Source organism: Dioscorea cayenensis, chromosome 6, assembly GCF_009730915.1.
Source record: "Dioscorea cayenensis subsp. rotundata cultivar TDr96_F1 chromosome 6, TDr96_F1_v2_PseudoChromosome.rev07_lg8_w22 25.fasta, whole genome shotgun sequence".
In the NCBI taxonomy this organism is placed as follows: Eukaryota; Viridiplantae; Streptophyta; class Magnoliopsida; order Dioscoreales; family Dioscoreaceae; genus Dioscorea; species Dioscorea cayenensis.
The window spans coordinates 17,371,859-17,389,217 of NC_052476.1; the positions used below are offsets into that span (position 1 = coordinate 17,371,859).

Sequence of the window (17,359 nt, forward strand, 5' to 3'; positions counted from 1 at the left end):
CAATAATGTATTACAATAATCTAGATATAATTGTGTATCTAAAATTTATAGATTAGCAAAAAATAAGTAATATGAAGCAACAAGAAACTTCACACACACTCACACACACACACATAAGTAATATGAAGCAACAAGAAACTTCACACACACTCACACACACTCACACACACACACACATATATATATATATATGTGCAAATAATTATAATTACTTTGTATTTTTGACACTTGCATACTACTACATTTCAAACATAAAAATGTTTTGTCAACCGAGTTCTTTGAAGAACAACTTATTACTTTGAGTCTTTGACCATACATCATCAAGCACACTCATGCAATATTTCTAAATATATTTTTAAAAACTTTCTCATTGGTATGACTAACATAACCAAATCAAGATTGTTATTGCATAAAATCAGTATCACTCACATAAAAACCACATTTTCAAATCAAAATAACTACAACACACAAACATCCAAACACTAATTTTGAATCAAAATAACTAATTTTGAATTAAAAGCTATGTGTATACCTACGTGTGTGTGTATATATATAGTTAAAGTAAATAAATCACAATTTTATTAAAAAAAATATGTAATAATTATAATATATAAAATAAAAAAAAATAACCTAGCTAGATTAAATAAAATTTATGATCCTCTAGATTCACCACGAGCGATGGAAGTATAGCTAATAATAAAAAATGGCACCAATGAAAGAATCACAGAGGAGTTGATAATCCATTAAACGTGGCACTAGAAATAGCTGCCAACATATACATATTTTTTTATAAATAAAATAAATAAATCATTATTTTTTTTGAGAAAATCAGAAAGAAAACAAAATAGATGAACAACGTAAAGAAAATAAAGCAACAGAAAACAACAAATCAGAAAAGAAAAAAAGAAAACAACAACTACAAGATGACATGAAATACTGAGATAATCATCAAAGGTGAGTATATAAAATAAAGCAACAAAGTCAGCATTGCCTGACGTATGGCAGTACGAGTAAAACTCTTCTGTTAACTTCCAATATGTTAAAAATCTTTTTTTATTTTTATTTTATTAACGACAACAAATACAATAACAATAACAAATATAACACACACAAACACGACACACACAAATAAATTGATTGAAGAGCAAGCAATTCTTTTCAAAAATTCAATTTTTTTTTTAAATTTCTGCTGATAAAAAGTTTTGATCTTTGATTCAAAGAACGAAGAAGAAAAAACTCCAAAATAATTATAAAAAAAAGGGAAAAAAAAGAAAGAAAGGAAGAAAAGGAAAGCCTCGGCCTCTTAAAACCCTGTCGCTCGCTCGCTGCTGACCCTGCCGCTACTCTGCACGGCCTTCCACGTGTCAAGTTCTCATTGGTTCAAGGGCCCGGGATGGTCGCCCGGGTCGCGCACACGCGCACCGGCCCCTCTCTCCGCAGCCCCCAAATGATATTCCCCCACCCAACCCTCCCATTCTCTCGCTCTCTCTTGCCCTAGCGCGACCCATCTCCTCTTTCGATCGCCCCTGTCCTCTTGAGCCGGCTCTTCTTGATTCCGAGCGTGCAGCTGGAGATCCGGCGCTGGTAGGGACTGGGTTGTGGTCTGTGGATGGAGATGTGAAGGATTCCAGGTAAAACTTTGTGGATTTTTGTTTTTTGAGCTTGTTATGAATGATCGATTGATTGATTGTGCTGTTCTTGGTTTTAATTCGGTTTGGATCGGTTTAATCGAAGGTGGTTGTTTTGTTTCTTGATGGAAAGGAAAAAGGTCTTGCCTTTGAGGGTTTTCGGTGCGGCTCAGCTCCGAAAGATCGTATCTTTGGTTTTCTTTCTTTTGTTCTGTTTTTGGGTGTTGCTGTTTAGCGTGTTTTGGGTTTTTATTTGGAGGGTTTGTGACTGGTTTTGTGGATTGGAGGATTTGGAGATTGGTCCCTAGGTGAATCTCTGTGTTTGTGATGTTGCTTGGAGACTGCAGAGCTGCTTTTGCTGTGGAAAGAAGGAACTTGGGCATAGATAATGTGGATTGTTGTGAATGTGAAATTGGTGATCTGATGGATTTGTTCTAGTTTGCTGAAGTGATATTGGGGTTTTGGAGATGTTCTTTCAAAAGAGTGCAGACTGTGTTTTTAATGGTTGGTATTATCATTGGCTTCAAGATGGCTGAATTTTGGTCTTAACTTGCTGATGTGAAGACTATTGCCATGGATTCCTCTGTGAAGCTTCTGGGAACCCTTTTTTAGGGTTTGATTGGGCAGCCTGTGGTAATGGTGAAGTAACAGAGTTTATTAATGTTTAAAGTATCAACTGCATTCAATTGTATCATTTATACATTTTTCTTTGTGTCAAAGTTGATTGTTTTGTTTTTCCAATTTAGTTATATTTAGGCTTTGCATACAATGTTAAGGCATGATTCTGAGGAAATAAGTGGCGCATCATGATCTTCTATTTGTCAAACAATAGCATGAATCTATTAATGTTTGAAACCATCAACTCCATTCAATTGTATCATTTATACATTATTCTTTGTGTCAAAGTTGATTGTTTTGTTTTTCCAATTTAGTTATATTTAGGCTTTGCATACAATGTTAAAGCATGATTATGAGGAAATAAGTGGCTCATCATGATCTTCTATTTGTCAAACAATAGCATGAATCTATTAATGTTTGAAGCATCAACTGCATTCAATTGTATCATTTATACATTATTCTTTGTGTCAAAGTTGATTGTTTTGTCTTTCCAATTTTGTTATTTTTTTAGGCTTTTGCATACAATGTTTGAAACAAGCTTTGCATACAATGGTAAAGCTTGATTCTGAGGAAATAAATGGCGCACCATGATCTTCTATTTGTCAAACAATAGCATAAATCTATTAATGTTTGAAACTATTAACTCCATTCAATTGTATCATTTATACATTATTCTTTGTATCAAAGTTGATTGTTTTGTCTTTCCAATTTAGTTATATTTAGGCTTTGCATACAATGTTTTTTTTTTTGAAACAAGCTTTGCATACAATGTTAAAGCATGATTCTGAGGAAATAAGTGGCGCATCATGATCTTCTATTTGTCAAACAATAGAATGAATCTATTAATGTTTGAAGTATCAACTGCATTCAATTGTATCATTTGTACATTATTCTTTGTGTCAAAGTTGATTGCTTTGTCTTTCCAATTTAGTTCTATTTAGGCTTTGCATACAATGTTAAAGCATGATTCTGAGGAAATAAGTGGCGCATCATGATCTTCTATTTGTCAAACAATAGCATGAATCTATTAATGTTTGAAGTATCAACTGCATTCAATTGTATCATTTATACATTATTCTTTGTGTCAAAGTTGATTGTTTTGTCTTTCCAATTTAGTTATATTTAGGCTTTGCATACAATGTTAAAGCATGATTCGGAGGAAATATGTGGCACATCATGATCTTCTATTTGTCAAACAATAGCATGAATCTATTAATGTTTGAAGTATCAACTGCATTCAATTGTATCATTTATACATTATTCTTTGTGTCAAAGTTGATTGTTTTGTCTTTCGAATTTAGTTATATTTAGGCTTTGCATACAATGCTAAAGCATGATTATGAGGAAATAAATGGCGCATCATGATCTTCTATTTGTCAAACAATAGCGTGAATCTAACTGCAGCATGATCTGTGACATTAGAAAAGGAAAGCTTTTTGTTGAGCTCCATGTTATAAATTACAAGAAGCTAAGGAAGGAGAGTTTTAACAATGAGAAAGACAAGTCGAGGATGTTGTTAAGTGTGTTAGATCATGTCACTGATGGTGTCGATGAATAATACTGGTCTAGGTGGTTGCTGGAAGGAATCACAATGACAATACCGCGGACTATTCTGGCACAAAAAGAAAGGTGCCTATAGTGGTTGCGGCAAGGAAAATAGGCACTGCTGCTTGTGAATGGAAAAACGGTCTGAATGTCCACTCAAGTGCACATTAACTGCAAGTATGATGTTGGCAAGGGCGAAACTCAGAGGAAACACAGGAAACACAATGGATACGATATAATATCATGCCTTTTACAAAATTAGAACTTATTCATGGCAATGATCAAAAAGAGATTTGGGCACTGGTCCCTGTGAATGGTCATGTGCTGGCAATGTGAAGGACCCAGGTGCACAAGCATGGGGTTATTCAACATTATTTCTCTTTGAGGGTATTATATTTTCTGATCTCTCATTGGTATATGGCCAAATAAGAAAGCCGACCACCTTTTGTTGTATTTGGGCTAGGTTTAGGAGGCCATATCAGGAACAACAGTGCCTCCACCCTGATTGGAGCTCAAGAAGTGGCAGATCTGTACGGCTAGAATCTAGCTTATAGAAGGCACTGAGACCAAGTTTGGCGCAATTTGAAGCACTCAATTCATGCAAGACACAAATGGAATGTACGCAACTAATTGCAGGATATGTTGCAGCTCTGCATGATAAACCCTGGAATGTTGTTTGGTTTCAAATGGAAAGATACATTGATTAAGTTACAATGTTGCAGACTGAAATCCATTTAATAGTTGGCTCCAAAATTCAAGTGGGTTTGTAATTTAGAATCATTTGGATTGTAACAATTACTTGTACTGTCGTTATACCTGTATGCCTGTTACAGTTCACTTGGACAATGCTTGTGATGGTATATTAAGTTGTAAATTTGTAAGTTCCCTGGATTGATCAAGTTGTCCGGACTGGAATGGATAGCCTGACACGGACATGTTGCTAGTTAATTAGGAATTTTCCCTTGCTTTCTTTATGCAATCATTTTGTTTCTAATTTGAACATCTTTCATCACCTTACTTTTTTGTGTGTTTTTTGATTGTGGATTCAGGATCAGGAGTGGTATAAAGATGAGAGAAGCTGGTCCTTTACATGATAGAATGATAGATAGAAATTGGGTATTGAAGCGCAAGAGAAAGCGAGTTGCATACAGATCTGAGTTATCAAGGAAAGAGGATCCGTCTCTGCCATTAGAGACCCCAAGGAACTATCCTTCTGCTAAGCGGAAGTTGAAAGGCGATGTCAGTGTTACTCGATTTTCTAACAAGATAAAAGGACATGATGGGGTAATATATATATATTTTTTTATGAGGATTTTTGTTCTTCGTCAGCCTTACCTTAGATTTGAGTGACAGATCATTCTCTCATGATGTACTCCCTCATTTTATCTACCTTCGCCTATCTTGCTAATTATTTTGGTTGATAGTGTTGTATGCTTATATTTGTGACTTAAAATTGTGTCCTATAAACATATTGTAGAAGCAGGCAGATGGAGCAGGGGCTGACCAGTATGAGCCAATTCTGGAGTATGAAATCTGATATTTTGTTGAATATCTGTGTTTTTTTTAAATATTGATTGTGATCTTGAATTTCATAACCATATCAGAACCATTGGAGCACTTCTACTACAAAATTATCATTTTATGTGAAATGACAGAAAAAAAAATAGATGAGGAAAAAAAATTTAGAGGTAGCATCACTAGCAAAAACAATAGGATTTTTGCATGGTTCTAGACTTGTATTACATTTATGGATAATGGCATCCATTTTCTAGTTGCTTATCCTGTTTTGGTGACTATCACACTTATAAAATGCTCGCCTTCTATACAAGATTCAATGGATGCTCCAAAAGTGGAAAAATGTTGAAAATCCTTAACTTACACATATACATTCCAAGATTCACCTTTCACATGTACCCTTGAATAACACATTCTTGAAGACCCATACAACCTTCTTGATATTTTTACATATATACTCTCAAAGTTAAGGGAAATATTGATAATCATTTTAATAATTGATGGGAAATGGGTAAATCATCACCTCTACCCATTATATATATACATCTCTCTCCCTAAACTGTCAAAATTTTCTAATGCATTTTTTTAAATGTTAGGAATTAACATAAAGTTCTTTTTCTTAAGCTGGTCAAATGATTCAATGTAATAATGCTTGTCTAACCATGGGGCTATATATGTAAATCAATTGTGAACTTTTGCCATATATATATAGGGAGAACATTTATGACGGTATACATGTATTTTCAAGACTCGATAGGAGTAATTGCGTAAAAAAACCGTGTAATTTGTCGTTTCTAGAAAGATTCAACGCTTATTTCCTTATCCATCCACGTGCCATCAAGAACCGAATAATGTTTTAGATGCATAATTTGGTTTCACTAGTTTGTTTAAATGCCGCTAGGTGCATTTTCAAAGGTTTATGATTTTTGTTAATTTAGAGTGCTATATCCCACTGTTGGCTGATTTGGAAATTCTTGTTATAAGATAGCTGTAAAATTCCATTATGTAGCTTATTATCATAGCTCCCAATTTTAACTGTACTAATTCTCTGTCTTTTTATTCTTTGGTGCAGTATTATTTTGAATGTGTAGAGTGTGATCTTGGTGGCAATTTGCTTTGCTGTGATAGTTGTCCTCGTACCTATCACCTAAAGTGTCTAAATCCACCCCTCAAGGTAAGTGTTTAATATCTTTTGCTTGTGATCTTCTATTTATTATGATTTGGAAAGTATGAGAATTAATATCTTTTTTTTTTTTCCCGGAAAAGCGCACGCCGCCTGGAAAATGGCAATGCCCAAATTGTTGTGGGCAGAAAGAATTTGTCGACCCATCAAGAAATGCAGAAGCTAGTTCAAGGAAAGCTAGAACTAAGGGCATTTTTGAAAAACTTAATCATTTGCATAGATCTTCATCCGACCGTGTGCTGGCCACTGGGAAGAGCTCAGTTCATGATCGCAGATTTAGTAAAAAAAATAAAGCTACTATATGTTGTAGGGTTCCTTCTGTTGAAAAGAAACCAGATGCCTCTGAACTTGATGTATCTTGCAGCACGAAATCAAGTAACTCAAGTGATGGTGGATCAATCAATGGCAATGTAACACCATCAGATGATAAAGCCCAGAATCAAACCGGCACATCTTGTGATTTGGATAGCAATTCGAAAAAGGGAATTCATTCTTCTGTTAAACTTTTGGATGATGCTGAGGTATCTCCTGAAGCAATTTTGAATGAAGTGCAAGCAAAGAAATCTATTGTTAGATTAGACACTCCTACTGAAAGGTCGAAGAAAAATAGGCGGAAGCGTAAGTTAAGCAAGAGAGACAAGAAGGGGATTCTAACTGAAAAAGTAAAGCTAGTTGCACAAATTGGTTCTACCAACGCATCTAATGAAAGTTCTGATCCTGAGCCTAGGGCGTTGCCTCAAAAGAGAAAATCAGTTACTCAGTCTACACCTATCTCAAAGGAGAAACAAAAACTGCGAAAGCTTTCCAATAAAAAACGGAGGGAGGTAGATTCATGTCTTAATTCCTTTTTTGTTGTTGCCTTATATTTTTAGCTTATAGGAATTGCAGATAACTGGAACGTTTGGAACCATAATATGAAGTTGTAGTGACGGTTGTCATTTCAAATTCTGTTTATGCTTTGAACATTAGCTTAAGGTTTTTTCAAGGGTAACATTTTGTTTAACAAATTTACAGATAAATATGATTTCTTGCTTGCCTACTTTTATTAGTGCGCTGCTAGATTTTTGTCTATTTTTGTTTAAGATGCCAAACTGAATTTTCATGATAGTTTGTTTTAGATGGTTATTTCTTTTTTAACCTATTAGAAAATATGACTATCATTTCATAACTATACCCATCTTTTCCTTCTGAAATGTAGAGGTCCCCTGAGAAAGTTTCTCCCATATCTGATCAGTTGCGTGAACGAGGACATGATGCAGATAAGACTGTCAAGTTCCATGATGACCTCCAGGATTCAACTCAACAGGTATGCAAACAAGTCAGAGATCACAGTTTTTGCTTTAAAAGCAGAAGGATCCCTCTCTTAATAATTCTGTTTACTTGTTAACTGTTTCTTATAATAAACAGGTAGATCGGATTCTGGGATGCAGAATTCAGAGAAGCAGTAAGGTCTCAGCATATTCTCAACTGGACAAGTTTTCTGGTTCCGCACAAACTAAGTCAGGAATCAATTTGGTAAAACTTCCTATTGAATCAGTGTCCAGTGGCATCAATCCTGGCAATGGTATGAAAGATATTATTTTGAAAGTTATTGAAAATGTGCATGTTGAAGGGTGTCATGGTAATGAAAATAATATTACTGGTGTTGATGTAGGGGAGAAGGATTCTGGTGTCAAAATATGTAAAACTGTAGAATGTTTTGAAGAATCTGAAGCCATCAAAACAATAGAATCTTCCAGAGATCAATCCATGGCTTTAAAAGATTCCAAAATTCTTGATGACTGTGCAGTAAATGCGGTCGAAAATGATAAAAAGGCGAAAGATGAATCCTTGGAAGAGAATGCCACTGGTGAACTGCTTACCTCAGCCAGTCATGCTGATTGTTCCAAACAGGAGTCTCCTCATGTACCTTCCAGTTGTGATTCTGAAGGTGTTCACTGTGCAAGTCTAGATGCTCAACCTGATAGCAGTGTTGACAATGGAATTCAATTAAAAACTGCTGAGGATCCAAAGCCTATAGATGAAGATACTGCTGTATATGAATTTTTGGTCAAATGGATGGGTCAATCCAACATTCATAACAGTTGGGTTTCTGAATCTCAACTAAAAAATCTAGCAAAGAGGAAATTAGAAAATTACAAGGCCAAGTATGGAACTGCTTTGATAAATATTTGTGAGGAGCAATGGAGGATCCCACAGCGAGTTATTTCTCTCCGAGTTACAGAGGATGGTATTGATGAAGCTTTGATAAAATGGTATGGTCTTCCTTATGATGAATGTACGTGGGAAAGACTAGATGAACCTGTGATTGAAAAGTCTGCTCATTTGATTGATGAATATAAACAATTTGAGTCCCAGGCTATGGAGAAGGATCTTAAAGATGACATTTGTAGAGCCAAAGATGATTTTCGTGAAGTAGTTGCTCTGGTGGATCAGCCAAAGGAGCTTCAAGGTGGCTCGTTGTTTTCACATCAGTTAGAAGCATTAAATTGGTTGCGGAAGTGCTGGCATAGATCTAAAAATGTGATTCTTGCTGATGAAATGGGATTGGGGAAGACTGTATCCGCATGTGCTTTCATATCATCTTTGTGTGTAGAGTTTAAAGCAAAGTTGCCATGCTTAGTTCTGGTTCCTCTGTCAACGATGCCCAACTGGATGGCAGAATTTACATCATGGACTCCTCATCTAAATGTTGTGGAATATCATGGAGGCGCAAAAGCGAGAGCCATGATTCGTCAATATGAATGGCATGCTTGTGGCCCAGAGGGATCACATACAAAAAGTGCATCATACAAATTTAATGTTCTCTTAACTACTTATGAGATGGTGCTTGCTGACTCCTCTCATCTGCGCAGTGTTTCTTGGGAGGCTCTCATTGTTGATGAAGGCCATCGTTTGAAGAATTCTAGTAGCAAACTTTTTAGTCTTCTGAACACATTTTCCTTTCAACATCGTGTGCTATTGACTGGCACCCCGCTGCAGAACAACATAGGGGAGATGTATAATCTCCTGCACTTTTTGCAACCTGTTTCATTTTCTTCTCTTTCAGCATTTGAAGAGAAGTTTAATGACCTTTCTAATGCTGAAAAAGTTGAAGAACTCAAAAAATTGGTTGCGCCTCATATGCTTCGAAGGCTTAAAAAAGATGCCATGAAAAATATTCCTCCAAAAACTGAGCGTATTGTACCAGTTGAGTTGTCATCCATACAGGCAGAATATTATCGAGCTATGCTTACAAAGAATTATCAAATTTTACGTAATATAGGAAAAGGGGGTGTACACCAGTCCATGCTAAATATTGTTATGCAACTCCGGAAGGTCTGCAATCATCCTTATCTTATACCAGGAACTGAACCAGAATCTGGTTCTACAGACTTCCTTCAGGAAATGCGTATAAAGGCATCAGGGAAATTGACTCTCTTACATTCAATGCTTAAGATTTTAAACAAGGAAGGTCATCGTGTTCTTATTTTCTCTCAGATGACAAAACTTCTTGATATCCTTGAGGATTATCTGACTATAGAATATGGCTCTAAAACTTTTGAAAGGGTTGATGGCTCAGTGTCAGTTGCAGATCGTCAAGCAGCCATTGCCCGTTTCAATCAGGATAAGTCTAGATTTGTGTTTCTACTATCAACACGATCTTGTGGCCTTGGGATAAATTTAGCTACTGCTGATACTGTCATTATATATGATTCTGACTTTAACCCTCATGCTGATATTCAAGCTATGAATAGAGCACATAGAATTGGGCAGTCCAGTCGACTTCTAGTTTACCGACTTGTAGTTCGTGCTAGTGTTGAAGAGCGTATCTTGCAACTTGCGAAGAAGAAATTGATGCTTGATCAACTTTTTGTGAATAAGTCTGAATCTCAAAAGGAAGTGGAAGATATACTTCGTTGGGGGACTGAGGAACTTTTCAAGGAATCTGATGATGTGACTGGTAAAGATACAAAAGATACTTCAAGTACCATAACTGATATCGTTGTAGATGGGGAGGTTAAACATAGGAGGAGGGTTGGTGGCCTTGGAGATGTATACCAGGATAAATGCACTGATGGGCCCTCAAAGATTGTGTGGGATGAGAATGCAATACTGAAATTGCTTGATCGTTCTAACCTCCAGTCAGGGGCCTCTGAAAGCCCTGAGGGGGATTTAGAGAATGATATGCTTGGATCAGTTAAGGTGAAATTGCTAGACCTGTACATTTATTTTAGTATGTTCTTTTCACATCTGATTCCAGTGCCTTTTTTGTATTGTTACGTAGATTATTGTGCATTGATTTCTTGATATATTTCTTGAAAGTTGCAACTGATCCAAAGTCATATTTACTTCTTTTTTGCTTGCTACAATCAGTGACTTATTGCAGCATTGAATCCATGCTACCTAGTATTTAGTATTTTCTCCAGCACATAAATGACGCTGTTTAATAATATTTTCCCCCTCCGCAATTGCTATGAAGTCTCTAGATTTGTGCTTTTAACAAATATTATGCAGAGTAAATGGAAATTTATTGAAAAGTTGAGCCAACCTGATAGGTACAAGTCTTCTTTTTGCATCACCCACTTTGAACAGCCATTAGCTACTGTAATTGGTCAGGTTTAACAATCATGCCATGTGATTCCTTTTGTTCATGTGAACTTTCATTTTGGTATCTAATATGACTGCTATTTACTGAGAAGAATAGCTGTAAAATGGAATTTCATGATCCTCACGACAAAGATTCATCATTCTTTCACCAGTCACTTGAATGGAATGACGACTCAAATGAAGATCTGGCGGGAACTGATTCGTCTCCTAATATAGTTGGTGATGGATCTGAACACACCCCTGAAATCAAGGAGGATAATGTAGCTAGTGTCACAGAGGAAAATGAATGGGATCGACTGTTGCGTGTGAGGTAACTGCAACTTGCATGATTCTTTTGATATAATTTACAGTCTCAATAACTAATTACTATACTTCTTACAGACCTTTTTATTTTCTGAGGAATCAAGATTTTGTTTTCATTCTTGACACTGAACCAAATTGTTTTTACTATGCAAATATGTTGTGTTCAATATATTTTCTTCTATTCATGGCAAAGCATGATGATAAAGTGTTATTCCTACATAACAACTTGGACAACATTTGCTAATTGTGCTGTGGACAGCTTTTCTTCTGTGTCCTAAGTCTAGGATTTCAACAAATGATTGATGACTTCAATTGAAGATATGATTTCTGGCTAAAGCTCTTTTCATCTGAATTTTATTTTAGATTTTCATAACTTCCATAAAAGTTTGATTCCATGGGCTATATGGTTAAATATATGAGCACCAAGAAAAGGAAATATTGGGCTATCTGGAAGATTTAATGGTAGTAGAAGAATTTAGAATTTAATGCACCGTTTTGCTAGTCTATTCTGCTTGAAGCAACCTGCAGCGTTAAATTATGCAAGTTGTATGAAGTACAGCTGTCGTACTGTATAATTCACCTTCAACTTACTAATAAATGTTAGTGGATTAAAATCAATTCTGTATAAGTTTGGACTATTATATCTAGTTCTTTATCTTGAAATTGCTTTTTGAAATACTAGAAAGAATGCTGGCTGTTCCAACATAAAGTCCTTCAGATGGTAGTAAAAAATTGGAAGGAAGTTTCTATGGCCGTGAGTGCTGCAAATTAAAATGAGGTTGGGAGCAAGGTGCTATTTGCATAGTCCTGGTCTGACAAACCCCTTGTACCAAGCAAGCTTTTAATCGTAAAGAATAACTGTGGAAGAACTTGTTTAAACTGAAAGAACATAATCATGCTTCTATCTTGTATGTGATTGGTTAATATTGAAATGCAGCATCAAGTTTTTTCACCTCTCTTGAACTCATATAGTATTTCCAAGCCGCTTGGAAAGTGTTTTAATTTTCATGGTGATGGGCTGAAGTCATGGTGTCAATAATTTCCCTGTGGCTTTAGAAAGCTGCAAAATACTTGTTTATTGATAGACTTAACATGGGCAAAATGATTTCTTCATATTCTTTTTAGCACATATCACGCGGCACTTACTCCATCAACTAGACCTGTGTTTCTCTTATATATGTATGTTTTGTGCTCAGTTGAACAACTCGGTGTTCACTTGGCAATGAAATTCTGGTTATTCCTTGTGGAGTTTAGATTATTATAAAAAATGGACATACTTGCTTTGAAGTTTTGCATTAGAAATCTATTATATTTATTCGTTTGATTAAATGTTGCTGTCAGAAGTATGCCCTAAACATCTTGTTTTTTATTGAATAGGTGGGAAAAATATCAGACTGAGGAGGAAGCTACACTTGGCCGGGGCAAGCGCTTGAGAAAAGCAGTTTCTTACAAGGAGACATTTGCTACAATACCTAGTGAAGCTTTAAGTGAGGTACTCACCACTTAATTATCTTACTAGGGCAACTCCACAAATATCTACGGTTAATGATACTTATTCTCTGTTTTTACTGACTTGAAAAACTTGAATTTCATCGAAAATATTGCCAAGACCACCATAGAGCTAAGCTAAATTCTTTCACATTTAACAAATATCATCGTTGTCCTTCTTGGAAAGAAGTTGAATAACTCTGATCTCGCACAACCAATGGTTTCTAAAGTGTGTTGGAAGTGAACCTAAAATGGCAGTTAGCTTGTTATTGTCTTACTGACCAAATGTTATATTACACATTTATGTTCTACAGAAAAACACGCCTGTAGGTTCATTGAGGAGTTGTTACTGTCCAAATGTGTATACGCTCGTTCTTGTTACATCTAAATTGCTTCATACTTTTCTTGTGTTTTGCATGAATACTTTGAAATTTAAAAAGCTTTCAAGTGTATGGATGGTGCATGAAGAGCTTAATATGAGCATGATCAGTAGCTTGCGTCAAAACATTTTATTTGAATAAAAAATTCCTTAGTTCATACTAGTTATTTGTTTATTTTTATTTTTTATAAGTTAATAAGACTTGTTTGACTGTACATTCATGATAGAAATTTTATGTAATGTGATGAGGACTTTTCTTTGATTTATCTGTGTGTTTGTCCGCATTACATATGTGGTGACCGCATGATTTAAGCAATCATCTGGGCACTAGCTTTTCTATAGAGATATACAATTTGGCGAGTGTGCATTGTGTCTATCCTCATTATTAACCCTTCCTAATTGAGCATTGACTTCAACAGAAAATGAATTACATAATATGCCGCAGCTTGGCAAATAGGTTAAATGTATATATCTATCTTGTTTTAGATGTTTTCCTTCCCAAAAACATTTTGCATAATGACTTTGATTTATAATTCTGGATTATATACTTGTTTAAGTTGTGTTTATTTGCCAAATCTCTGTGTTATATTAACTTATTATTGATGAAAGCAGAGTGGTAATGAGGATGAAGAGCCAGAACCAGAATACACACCTGCTGGTCGAGCGCACAAAGAAAAATAGTAAGTTGGATTTTCATTAATTGTTTCATTTCGTCAGTTTGAGTTCCGCAGCCTTGCTGAAACCTTTCCACAAACAGTGTTAAGTTGCGTGCTAGGCAGAAGGAACGGTTAGCTCGGAGGCGCATAATAGAGATACCTTTTCCGACCGAAGGGCTTGATTCACATATGCAATTGCAGATTCCCAACTTAAAGGAAACAGAGAGTGCTTGTCCAAGAAAAACTATGAATGATACAACACCAAGTTGTTCTCACATTAATGATCGAGAAACATCAACAAGCCATCCAGTTGAAGATAAAGATAGAATGGCGAGACAAGGGAAGTCTTTGAAGCATGGAATCAAAAGATTCCAAAACACTCTTCTAGATCTTTCTGTTAGACCTCCCGGATCTTTCCCTCATGATGTTGCCTTGCCAAACCTCCAGTCCAAGAATGCTGGTTACCCATCTACAGTGCCTCCTAGCAATAATTTGCCTGTTTTAGGACTTTGTGCTCCCAATGCTACTCAGGCAGAATCAGCTTCTCGGAAGTTTCAGTCTTTCCTCAGCCTTCCATCATCATCATCACATAATGAGCACCGAGGAACAAGCGCTGGAATGGCAGACTTTCCAATTCCCCCAACTTCTTGTTCTGGACCTTCAAATATGAACATCAAAGATGCACAGCAGATACTTCCAGAAACATCTGGGGAGGTTTTGCGTTCATCCTTGAAGCATATTTTATCTGACAGCTATATACCTTTTTGCCATGTATGTTTTTTTGCTCAGTTCATTTTTGAGCTAAACTTTGTGATGCCGAGAACTTTATAAGCATTTGGTTGATGTGCAGGGCCCCCCTCCAGCTTCGAAAGGAAGTGGCCATGATCCTCATGATTGTTCCAGTTCTTCTTTTGCTGCTTTCCGGGAGAAAATGTGTCTTCCTAGTTTAGGTCTTGACAGTAGGTCGCCCCCACCACCGCCTAAGTTTCCGCTTCCATCGTTGAACTCAGCAAGGCCCTCACATATGGATCTCTTGCCGAACTTGTCTTTGAGCACAAATATGGATCACCCTAGTGTTCCCTTTGAAGAGCTGCCGAATGTCCCACTGGTGCCACATTTCAGGCAACAGTTGAATGATTGTCTGAAGCTAAAGCAGCAAGCGATGGAGCTACCTTCAATGCTTGGTTTAAGTCAGATGCAAACCACTCATAATTCATTGCCCGAAAATCACAAGAGAGTTCTGGACAGTATTATGATGAGAACTGGCTCTGCGAGAAGTAAATTCTCAAAGAAGAGAGTAAAACTAGAGGTGTGGTCGGAAGATGAACTTGATGCTCTTTGGATTGGTGTGAGGAGGCACGGGCGGGGTAACTGGGATTCCATGCTAAGAGACCCGAAATTGAAGTTCTCAAAGCACAGAACTCCCGGGGATTTATCATCCAGGTGGACTGAAGAGCAGCTGAAGATTTTCGATGGGCCAACTTTCAACTCATCAAGATCATCCAGACCTCCGTTGTTGCCGGGGATCTCTGATGGAATGATGACTCGAGCATTGTTTGGCAGTAAATTTGCTAGTCTAGGCGCTGATCCTTCTAAGTTCCGCTCGCATCTGACAGATATCCAACTAGGCCGTGGGGATTTGAATTCTTCCTTTCTTCCTATTGACTCGGGCAATCATTTCAGTACAGTAAATGAGAGCTTCCTCTCTGCTCCGTCGTGGCTTCCCGAAAAATCCAACTTTTCTACTGATTTTGGCATCGGATCATCTGATCGACCTGGAAACTTAAATTTGCATGCTGATCACCAGTTTGACCTCAATCCATTTGCAGCAGGCAAGAATTTTGTATCTCCAAACATGAATTACTCTGCCAGCTGTGATATACCGAAAATGGATGATCAAGCATCCACCAGCAAGTACCTCAAACTGCCGAATTTTCTGGATAGATCATTACATCCAATGGCAGAGAACTACAATACTTATCACTTTGGTGAAAGCAGTTCTGGATTTTCGCTTGATGCACAAAAGAAACAGAATTTTGGCAAATCGCCAATCGATAATGATGCTGCTCCTGCTAGCAGCTCAAAAGCAGACAAACTTCCTCATTGGCTTCGAGATGCTGTTAGTCTTCCTCCAACGAAGCCACCGGAGCCCGAGTTGCCACCTACTGTTACTGCAATTGCTCAATCTGTCCGCTTGCTTTACGGTGAAGATAAGCCGACTATTCCTCCGTTCATCATTCCGGGCCCTCCTCTTTTCCAACCGAAAGATCCAAGAAAAGACCTGAAAAAGAAGAGAAAATTGCAGAAACTTCGTCAGGTACCTCCCGAGGTTGCAGGATCAAGCAAGAACTCTCAGCCTGATAATTCAGACATCCCGTCGGCTGGTCCAAATCCCAGACTTCTATCCCTGAACCTGAATTTAACTTCACCATCCTCACCATCATTTGAAAACAAAGAAAAGAAATCAGTATCTCCGTCTGTTGTAACTCCGGAAGCTAGTTTCCTGGTAACTGAAACCTTTGCCTCAAAAGAACAGGAAACAACTACTGAACCAACTGGCAAAGAAGTTCCCGGTGATTTAAAACCCTTCAGCGGAGTACGAATTGGAAGTACAAACTCACTCATGGGATCGTGTGCGGAGACTGCACAGGCCGGAGATTGTAGCAAGACTAAAACAGATATGTTCGGAGATGAAGAGAAAAAAACCGATGAGTTATCATCAGAAGAAACCGTACACGGTGATGGTTCATAGTGATCATGTACCATGATATTTTTCGCCTTACATCATCAACATTCATCTATGCTTGACCAGCGGAATGCCAGTTTTGTAGCTCGGTCAGAACAAATGCCGCCTTGCAGAAAATACTTCGAGATCGAAACATCTTTGTAAAGTTTTCAAAAAGAGAAATATATATATATAATTATATAGTAAGTGTTGCTCAATTGAAATTACTGTATTACAGTTGAACATTGTTGTTAACTTATTCAGATAAAGATAATTTTTTTTTCTTCTTTTCTTGATCAGTCTTCTTCTTGTTTTGTATGAGGCCATCTTTTTTTGCATATATAACCCTGGAAATTTTGTAATTGGCATTTTAAGATCAGCACTGATTAATTTTATGGAACTATGTTTTTATTTATTTTTGAAATGAGGTAGTTACGCACAGTTCCATCACTTCATTAGTGGCTTCCATTTAGGAATGGGCATGAGGCGGGGACAGAAAGTGTCTCCCCACTCACTTCTCCATTTCCAGTGATGATTTTTCGGGTGAAGAATCAAGGAGGAAGTTCTCACTCCCGTCCCATGGGGATCCATCCCCAATTTCTCAATACATTTTTTTTTTTAAAAAAAAAAACTAATAATCTAATACTTAAATTTATGAATATAGATACCAATTAAGACATATCTTTATTAATATCAAACATGATATTATATATTTTTTTTTTCAACAAA

General features: G+C 36.8%; 1 protein-coding gene across 1 annotated transcript; it reads left to right on the forward strand.

The window, feature by feature from the left end:
* The first annotated feature begins 1,413 nt into the window (after positions 1-1,413).
* LOC120263453 (protein CHROMATIN REMODELING 4) lies at positions 1,414-16,929 on the forward strand. The gene is made up of 12 exons (XM_039271363.1): positions 1,414-1,631; positions 4,841-5,075; positions 6,379-6,480; positions 6,573-7,313; positions 7,688-7,795; positions 7,897-8,053; positions 8,144-10,674; positions 11,232-11,389; positions 12,760-12,874; positions 13,862-13,929; positions 14,007-14,676; positions 14,756-16,929. Exons 2-12 carry the CDS (start codon positions 4,860-4,862, stop codon positions 16,655-16,657), a joined length of 6,768 nt encoding a protein of 2,255 aa, XP_039127297.1. The 5' UTR covers positions 1,414-1,631; positions 4,841-4,859; the 3' UTR covers positions 16,658-16,929.
* Positions 16,930-17,359: the final 430 nt, after the last annotated feature.

Excerpts from the sequence above, each read along its gene's own strand:
- LOC120263453 (XM_039271363.1), top strand. The coding sequence starts at position 4,860 with ATGAGAGAAGCTGGTCCTTTACATGATAGAATGATAGATAGAAATTGG. Across the intron at positions 7,796-7,896 it reads TCCAGGATTCAACTCAACAG|GTAGATCGGATTCTGGGATG; the intron begins GTATGCAAACAA and ends TATAATAAACAG. Across the intron at positions 12,875-13,861 it reads CTAGTGAAGCTTTAAGTGAG|AGTGGTAATGAGGATGAAGA; the intron begins GTACTCACCACT and ends TGATGAAAGCAG.